Source organism: Arachis ipaensis, chromosome B6 (genome assembly GCF_059453495.1).
Source record: "Arachis ipaensis isolate K30076 ecotype BB chromosome B6, ASM5945349v1, whole genome shotgun sequence".
Taxonomy (NCBI): domain Eukaryota; kingdom Viridiplantae; phylum Streptophyta; class Magnoliopsida; order Fabales; family Fabaceae; genus Arachis; species Arachis ipaensis.
In genome coordinates, this window is record NC_142441.1 from 126,826,073 (window position 1) to 126,835,863 (window position 9,791).

Below are 9,791 nucleotides of genomic sequence, written 5' to 3' on the forward strand. Positions count from 1 at the left end.
TTCAGCTAGCAATTAGGATATATAAATTTTGAAAATCAGGATGCAATGGAACCACTTAATCCATAACAAAACATTTGGTCAATTTAATGTTTCTCCAGAGCAAAATGATTGAAGCACAAGAATAAAAACATAATACAAAATTAGTAACATAATACAATATTCGTCTAAAATCTACCTCCCCTTCCCCTGAAACCACCTCTTCCCCTAGGAGGTCCACCTCTACCACCGCCCCTTGGGCCACCCCTTCCACGAAAGCCACCACCTCCGCGAAAGCCACCACCTCTGCCTCCACCACGACCTCCTCCACCTCCACCTCTACCACCCTGTGATTGCCCCCTGCAACAATAATCAGCCAATCATGTCAATACCCCTTAAAAGTCAACATCATAGAAAACGGTGGCATATATGATTTAGTGTCCTGATATTAACAAAACAATCAACAATGGATAGTTTTTATTTGGTGACCTAGTATGAGAAAGCCGAACACAACGATCCAATTGCAGGACGGATAAAAAGAGAGAAAGTGAAAGTGGCTAACACTAAATTGAAAAATGTTAGGGCTAAAAGCAAAGGCCAAGAAATAAAGTTCGGCATTCATCAATAACAACTGCAGACTTCCTTGAAAGCTCCCTTGTATTTGGCTATAAGGAACCGCTCTGGGAGCTCAGTTGTCAAAAGCAACACTACACTTCATATACGCCAACCAAAGGTACAATGATGATCTCACCCGAAAACAATGTACAATGATGGTTTGATAATTCTTTAACAAAACATTTTGATAGAAAATGTTAAGAAAATGTTTTAAAGCATGTAACAACTCTTGGGAAACCTTTACACAACAAATATATCAAGGTATAAGCACAATAAAAAGTTCCTATAATAATAGCTTTTCCAACTTACAATGAAAATGCATACTCGGAAGAGTATGGATGCACATAAGAAGAAATTCACAACACTGTTCACAAAGTTATAGCAGAAAAATGTTGAAGCAATCCACAACAATATTTAAAGGTTAAAATTTTGAGCAATGAGCAGCAGCAAGAACATACTTTGGCTGTGGGAGAAATCTTGCAAGAGGCAAAAGTTTCCTCGGGTCAATGTAAAACTTGTCACCAGCTGCATACGAAGTAGCAACAATCCCTTCCATCATTTTGATTGAAAAGTACTGCAAATTCACAAGCAAAGCAAGAAAAAGCACATCAAAACCAATCACAGAACAGACACAAAAAAACCCATCAACATACGACAGCTTAAGAAAATGAGAGAGAAACTCACAGATTCATTAATGGGGCCAAATATTTCATCAACTTTCCCAATCTGAGTCATGTTTTGCAAGTATATAGGAGCATTAAAAAAGGGAATCTTCTCGTTCGTTAGTTTTGTCACTGCATCACCCTCACAAGCATGCATAAATGTTGAAACCTCTGCACTCAAACATATCAAAAGAAACTCGTTCAAAAGCCACATAGTCGACCTTAACAGATTCTAGAAACATGATAAAGAAAAAAAGAAATGATATCAGTTATCAATTATAGATAAAGTTGTGTTCTATCCTAACAGATTCTTGAAACCCACACAACACGAGAAGTTTTTCCATCTTCAAACGCCATTTCTGAATAAACTCAACAGAGATCCTAGAATTTATTTAAAGGATAAATTAAATTAAATTAAATTAAATTAAAATGTTTCATGAAGTCACGAACAGACCTACGACTTCAGTGGGAGGACCTTCATCACGAAACCCGCCACCACCGCGGCCGCCAAAACCTCTGCCGCCTCCGCCTCTGCCTCGTCCTCCTCCGTCACGGCCACCTCGAAAACCGCCTCCTCTTCCGCCACCTCTCGGGGGTCTCATTGTCTTGGAATGTAGGAGAATGTGGTTGTAGCTCCCAAGCTCCAACAATGACTGATAAATGCAGCGTTTAGGGTTTTAGAGTTTTCGGGACCCATAATTAGGGTTTTGAAGAGTGCCGTGTTTGGGACGAACGATTACCAACGAGTTTGGGCCAGTGTTTGGATTATGACTATTGCAACAGTGGACCCAATTAAAAGTAGAGGTTCGGTCAATTCTTCTCAATTTATAAATTTCGGTACAAGGTCACAACCCTGGGTCTTGGGCCAACAATAACCTGTATGATATTTCAAACCAGTGGGCCACATTTCTCTAGTTGGATAACAAATTTCACCGGTTTACTTTTTTAGATTGTGTGTGTTTGTTATGTTATAATCTATTAACCACCCACACTTCTTTGATTTGTCGTGTTTGTGTGTGAGTGTGTCAGACACATTTTGAACACAATATTCATCGATATTCGTCTCACATACGTATTTTTTGTATCTAACCGTATCTTAATAAAAAATAAAAAAATTTTTGAACATACTTAGACACACCTAAATACCATCATGTATTAGCATATCTAGTCTTATTCTTAACAAATATTCTTGAAATAAGTTTAGAAATAGTATATATTATTAATTATTAAAACAAAAAATATTTTAAATACTTTATATAATTAAAAAAAGACATTAAAAATAATTAAAAAATTAATTTATGTTTAATATCAATAAAATATCAAAATATAATTACAATTTATCTAAAAAATATTTTATATCTTATATATATGGCGCATTTCTGTGTCTTATAAGAATTTTAAATTCTCAGTATCTCATTGTAGATTATAATATTTAAAATTAAGGACTTTAAATTCCCAGTATCTCATTGTAGATTATAATACTTAAAATTAAGGACTGTGTAATCTATTTGATTAAAAAACCATTTTTATTTGTTTAAATAATTAGTTTACTCATTTGTTTCAAAAAATATCAAAAATTAAAATTTTATTTTATGTATACAGTAATTTATTAATTAACAATAATTTTTTTGTGATAAGTTAGTCTCCAAACGGTAGAGTTAGATATATAATTTGGGGCAAAAAACGGAAATAAGACAAGGCAGGAGAGAAATTACATGAATCAGCCAAACTGAAAATCACTTCACGAATCAGCCAAAGCACATTACTATGTAATTCGAACTAGCTGGATTCGAACTACGTTAACACATAAATCGAACCAACTAAACTCAAATTATGAAGGAACACGTGATGAACATAATTCGAACCTAGATGGTTTGAACTACCAATGAGCATAATTCGAACTAAGCTTGTTCGAATTACACCCTTGAACGCTTCCTCAAGTAATTCGAACCTAGTTGGTTCGAATTACTCAAAATTTGACTCAAATAGTAATTCGAGTAAGGTTGGTTCAAATTACATGAGTTTTGGCTATATAAGGAGTTCGAATCAGCCTCATTCGAATCACTTTTCCATTCTCATACCCCACCAAATCCCAGAGAAAACGACCCAGATTCGATCCGACAAAGACTCAAACAGAATACTCAGCCGATGGGGGACGATCCGGAAAGGCTATATCGATTGGACGGAGTTGCTCATATAGTCGGGGTCATCAACGACGAGGTTAGTAGATAGAAAACTTTGTGCTAGGGGTTTATCTGAGTTAGTGGTTTTGGATGCGGTTTTAGTGGCGGTTTATGTTAGCGGTTTATCCTAGTGGTATTAGAAGTGGTTTATATTAGAGGTTTTGCATGCGGTTTAGTTGGCGATTTATGTTAGTGGTTTTTATTAGTGGTTTTGTATGCGGTTTTGTTGATGGTTTATGTTGACGGTTTATTTTGGTGGTATTAGTAGTGGTTTATTATGTGATTTGTGTGCGATTTAGGATAGTGGTTTTGCATGTGGTTTTCGTAAGTGGATTTGTATACGGTTTATGTTAGCGGTTTAACTATGTGGTTTTGTTGTCGGTTTATGTTTGGAGTTTTAAGTAGTGGTTTTTGTTAGTACTTTTGTATGCGGTTTTGTTGATGATTTATTTTGGCGGTTTATTTTGGTGGTATTGGAAGTGGTTTACTCTGTGGTTTTGTAAGCGGTTTATGATAGTGGTTTTACATGTGTTTCTGATAAGTGGATTTGTATGTGGTTTATGTTAGCGGTTTAAGCATGTGGTTTTGTCACTGGTTTGTTATATTGTTTTTGCATGTAGATTCTGTTAATGGTTTCCATAAGTGGTTTCCGGTGTTAGTTATTTTTGTCACTGGTTTTGTAAGTGGTTCTAATAATGCCGTCCATGTAATGCGCAGCCACAGCGATGCATCAGGAGCATGCGGCGGCAGCAGGGCATGCGACTCGATGAGCGGTATGTTCCATACTTGCAGATGGCCAGATTATACCATCTTGCGAGGCTGAACAATAGATGGTTCTGGTTAGATGAGCCCCTTGTCAGTGCCTTCGTCGAGCGGTGGCGTCCTGAAACGCACACCTTCCATATGCCGTTCGAAGAGTGCACGATCACACTTCAGGACGTGGCGTACCAGCTGGGGTTGCCAGTGGACGGGCGTTATGTCAGCGGTTGCCTTACAGATTTCCAGATATACATCCAGGGTGGCCATCCAGCTTGGGTGTGGTTCCAGGAGTTGCTTGGAGTGATTCCTCCTCCGAAGCAGGTTCAGAAGTTCGCAGTAAACTGCACCTGGTTCGAGGAGACCTTTGGAGAGTGCCCCGAGGGAGCCGATGAGAAGACTGTGCGGCGCTTTGCTCGTGCCTATATTATGATGTTGTTGGGCACTCAGCTGTTTGCCGACAAGTCCGGCAACCGCATTCACATCAACACTGGCACTGCACTCATCCCAGTCACCATAGATGAGGGCAACAGCCTTCTGCTTCGCCAACCAGACCCTCCTGTACGTCGGCCTAAACCCAAAGTGTGCGGTCGTGGCATTTAGGAGCACCTTGATGCTGACGAATGCATCAGCCCTAACCATTGGCATAATGAATGCCGATATCACATGATAATCCAAATTCCTGTGGTCACTGGAGATGCAGGTAGCGAGACACGTATACGGACCATTGTACCGTTTGACCTCCCAAAGGCCCTTGCGCTGTCGGAGACTCAGCCGAATCAACCATGTGCACTCATTCCCGAACTCATAACACTTGCCCACATACCGCCGATAGTCAGAGTCCACTACCTTGTACTGTACCCCTCGGCGGATGTTGTTAGTCTTCACACTTAACAGGGGTTCATTTTTATCCTGAAATTGCTGACCAACCTGGAACTCTGTCAGACCTGCAAATCCTTCCGCATCTCTAGCGCCAAATCCAGCAGACTGCCCAGGAACTCCCTCCTGCCTCATGGCATCCAAGTCCAAAGAGGAAAAATGTGGAGGGTACTGCTGTGTGCCAGAGCTAGAACCACCTCCCGCCCGAGCAGGCTCGCTCGCTCCAATATCATCGCCACTGTCATCATCAATCATATCCAGCTCTGCATCATCATCCTCTGGATCATCCAACACTCCATCTCCAACCCCAGGCGGTGCAGCACACTGTAAAGAGGTCGGCAGAAATTCTCCTGTTCCGACCTCGTCGCCCACACTGCCGTTGAGATCAACAGCGAACGAAGGGGAGGCGACAGGCTGGACGGGTGGCTGGTACGCAGGGACGGAGGAAGAAGCAACGGCAGGTCTGGAGCTAGAACCGGCTACCGTGGCTAAAGTGGTGGTATTCCGGTTCGAACCCCCGAGCTGGATACCACATCAACCAACTTTGCCAACAGTTCTGGTGTCCTCACTTCTGGAAACTGCCGACGACAATGAAACATGACCTGCAAGTCCTCATCACTCCCAATCGTGAAACAATCATAGTTCACGGTTTCCTGGAGCACTGTGATTGGAATGCGATAGACAAACTTCTTAACCCGTTTCACACCTTCCAAACCAAGTTTCAGTAGTACAGAGCTAACAAAGTCATCATAACTCGTCGTAGGCCTCACGATAATACAGAAAGGATCCTTATCAGTGAACTTCACACCGGAACGAGTTTTCCTCTTAATCGATCCTCTGTGGTGAACCAACACTACAAAACTCTCCTCACTAGCCATCTTACCACCTCTAATGAGAGCAACCCACGTTTACACTATATATATACAGGTCTGGTCCTCACTAATTCGAACCAGTCTAGTTCAAAATACAATTTGCCTAATTCGAACTGACCCAGTTCGAATTACATAGCATTGTGTGCATGAAGGTAATTCGAGTCTGCTTGGTTCGAATTATGTATCCTTGTAGTTCGAACTCATCTAGTTCGATTTAGTGTGAATTTCGATCCTGTACAATTCGAGTTGAGTAGATTCGAATTATGTAGAACTGTAATTCGAACTAGGTTGGTTCGAATTACCTAGAGATGTCCTTTGGTTGATACATGAACTAGATTTATCTTTGGCGGATTTGTGTAAATAATTTATCACCATGACTTATTAACGTTTTTTGCCCTATAATTTGTAAGGATAATGGATATCACCGTGTTACTTTCTGTATCCTATGTAAAATTATTTTGTTTTGTCGTCTCGTATAATTATGTTGAGCTCAATGGAAACATATTTTTATGGTTCTAGCCAATTATGGACTTATCTTGATAAGGGAAGTCATAGCAAAACCCAACTAGGGAGATAAAGGGGTCTTTAGTATAACAGAGTGACCCTCCTATACACAACGGCGGAGTTTAGTTTGAACAACATGGCCCCAAAAATTTTATAAAAGCTTTAATAATAAGATTATACAAAATATGATTAGAATTCAGTTGGATAAAGTTATATATATGATACTAAGTATAAAGGGTAATATATTCAAGCCTTAACTCTTTTATTTTTATTTTTTTTTTCAAATTAATTAGACTAATGCACTAACTAAAATGAAACTTTTGTAAAGTAATCGATACAATAAAATTCATCATCCTAATCATTATAATAATTAATTTACCTTTTTAATGCTATTTTATGTGTTATTGGTTTTATTTTGATTTTTTTTACAGAAAAATATTAAGATATTTTTTAAATATTGGTGTAGACTAATAAAAAAATTTTATAATTTACAATTTTTGAAATTTTAATCTTTTAAATTAAATTCTAAATAATTATATTTTTTCATATTATTTTAAGAAATTGAATATATCTAATTAATTTTATATTATTTTATGATTTGTTAGTTTCCTAATTAATTCTTTTAAAAAATATATATTCAATATTCATTAAATATTATAATTTTTAATATCTATCATTTTAAGTATAAAAAGTTTAGTTCTTTATTTAATTATTGAATATTTTAAATTATTTAAGATTTGAATAATATTATTTTAAAATATTTTAAAATATTTATCTATAAAATTATTTATTTATTATCATCTGAATGACAAATTCTAAACAAAATTATATTAGTAAATTTTATTTTTATATAAATATTATTGTGTATTTTCTTTATATTAAAGGTTTGGTCCCTTTAAAAATTATTTTTTTATGTTATTGAGTTTGGATTAGGGCTTGGACTAGGGCCTAGGCCTAGGGTTAGAATTTTTTTTAGGGATCTAATTGTATTTTTAAATTTTCATGAATTTAAATGTCTATGAAATAAAAAGTTAAAAATATATTTATTTTTTCTTAAAAAATTTAAGTATAATTCGATTCAGATTATATAAACCGATTGAATTCAGGTCTGATAATTATAATATGGACAACGGAATTTATTGTTGTTCTAATAAACCAATTTTGTTGTGATTTATTAAAAAATAAATTATTAATCGATTTAATAACTCGTCCAATAGCAATGTGACACAGCACACAGGTAACGTCTTTAAAAAAAGACATTTCTAATGTCTTTATCAGAGTGATCGTCCTAAAAGATTCATACTCATAAACTTATCTTTATGACAGTTTTCTTTTTAATAGCGTTTATTATCTACTTATAAATCTTCTCCTCTATAGAAAATGATAGAATTTCTCTATATAAATAAATAATGCCAAGTGATAAAACTCTTTCGTAATCAAGTTGATAGAATAAAGTTTTAAAATGGTCTTTAAAATACATTTATTTTTATATATATTGATAAAATTTTAGTATAACACTCAATTATTAGATTTTATGATATTTTTAAGATTTTGAGGGCGGGACAATACGTCATTCGCACAAGGTGTATTGTCAATATGCAAGTGTATTGTCAATATGCAAAAAGCATATTGTCCTGCTCCCACAATTTTATAAAATATCATAAAATCAATAAATGAGGGTTACACCAAAATTTCTTCCATATCCAAAAATATTATCCTTAAAATGAGTCACGTACTTTAAATAGTTTTCTGAAATTGCACAATGTGACCCAGCTTAACCAGGACTTGTTTAATGTTATTAGAGTTAGAAGTGAGCCGAATTGAGTTGAGCTTATACCAAACTCAAGCTCAACTCACGAAAATTGAGCTTGACTCACAATTCAACTCATTAACAATTGAACATATTTCTTAAGCTCAAACTCGACTCACCGAAAACTCACGAGTTAGATCAAATTACAGGAACATAATCTATAATTCTATATCAATAAATTACAACTTATATATATATATATATATATATATATATATATATATATATATATATATATATATCTCCTACATTAAAATTATATATAAAAAATTACTATAAATTTTTAAATAATTAAAAATATTAATATATATGTAGAATTATATATTACTATTTTATATATATACACACACAAAAATACATACATATAATATTAAAATTATAACATTTAATTTATATATATATATATATATATATATATATATATATATATATATATATATATATATATATGCATCACAATATTATTTGTCTACGTCTAATTCTGATGTCACGTGTCATAACATAATTTTTCAATGTGTCATTCACTATATCAACATTGCAAGTGAACACGTTAGTTCCTGACTTTGTATTAAATGAATTATTTTAGTTTTTAAAATTGAATGTTGTGAACGAAATTCATCCTTGGACTAGTTTTTTTTTTTTATAAATTCAAAATTTGAAATATAAATTCAAAATTCTCAATATTTCAAATGCTTTCATAAATGTTTTAAATTTTTTATTTTGTTCGCAAATTTTTTTTGCAATTTAATATCGATAATTTTTGTAATTTATAAGTATGATATTTTAATTAAAAAAATTATATGATTAACTAGAAAATGAAAATTTTTTTCCCAAAATATGTTTATTCTACGGAAATAAAAAAATTATTTAAAACGTTACTTGTTTATATCTTACCAAAAAAATATAAAATATTTTGCCCTTGTCAACCATGTTGCCAAAGTTTGGTTGGAGGTTGAGGCAAATGAGCAGGGAGTTGGATAGCAAGGGAGGAAAGTGGGAAGTTGTCTCTTTCTTGGGTGGTCTACGACTAATAATAGGAGCCATTGAGAATGCTTTATAGCTATGATTGACTGGGGTGTGATGCAACCATCTTTGTCGAGTGTATCACTGCCTTAATCTTTCATTGGATGCTAATCTTTTGGGAATTTGGGATTGTCAAGATTTACCACAAAAGGGATCAATCTTCAGAAGTTGGAACTTTTATATCTACTTAAACTTCTTGTTTGTAGATCAAGAAGTCCCTCTCGTTAAGTTTTGTTGAAACGGCAAGATTGAAGGTTGGAGTATAAGAGGATTCTTGATATAGTGAAAGTTTGCATCATACAAAGTTGAAAAGCTCACAAACCTCAGAAGAAGAATGAGCAACTGTTGTCAATAACCTTCCTGGCATAAACAGTTGATACAAAATCACTAAAAACAGCACACACTTGTCAAAAAGAAGTGCTTCTTATTCTCTTAAGTCTTAACCATGTGAACCCATCTGATTATTAGATAATTAGATAATATCGGGTATAGTGGATGCTAACAACCATCA

General features: G+C 34.8%; 1 protein-coding gene across 1 annotated transcript; it reads right to left on the reverse strand.

The window, feature by feature from the left end:
- On the reverse strand, positions 1 to 1,981 carry LOC107604960 (H/ACA ribonucleoprotein complex subunit 1-like protein 2). The gene is made up of 4 exons (XM_016306680.3): positions 1,708 to 1,981; positions 1,276 to 1,424; positions 1,050 to 1,165; positions 1 to 336 (listed from the first exon to the last, which is right to left on the reverse strand). The coding sequence occupies exons 1-4, from the start codon at positions 1,853 to 1,855 to the stop codon at positions 165 to 167; spliced, it is 585 nt and encodes a 194-aa protein (XP_016162166.1). The 5' UTR covers positions 1,856 to 1,981; the 3' UTR covers positions 1 to 164.
- Between the last annotated feature and the right edge of the window lie 7,810 nt (positions 1,982 to 9,791).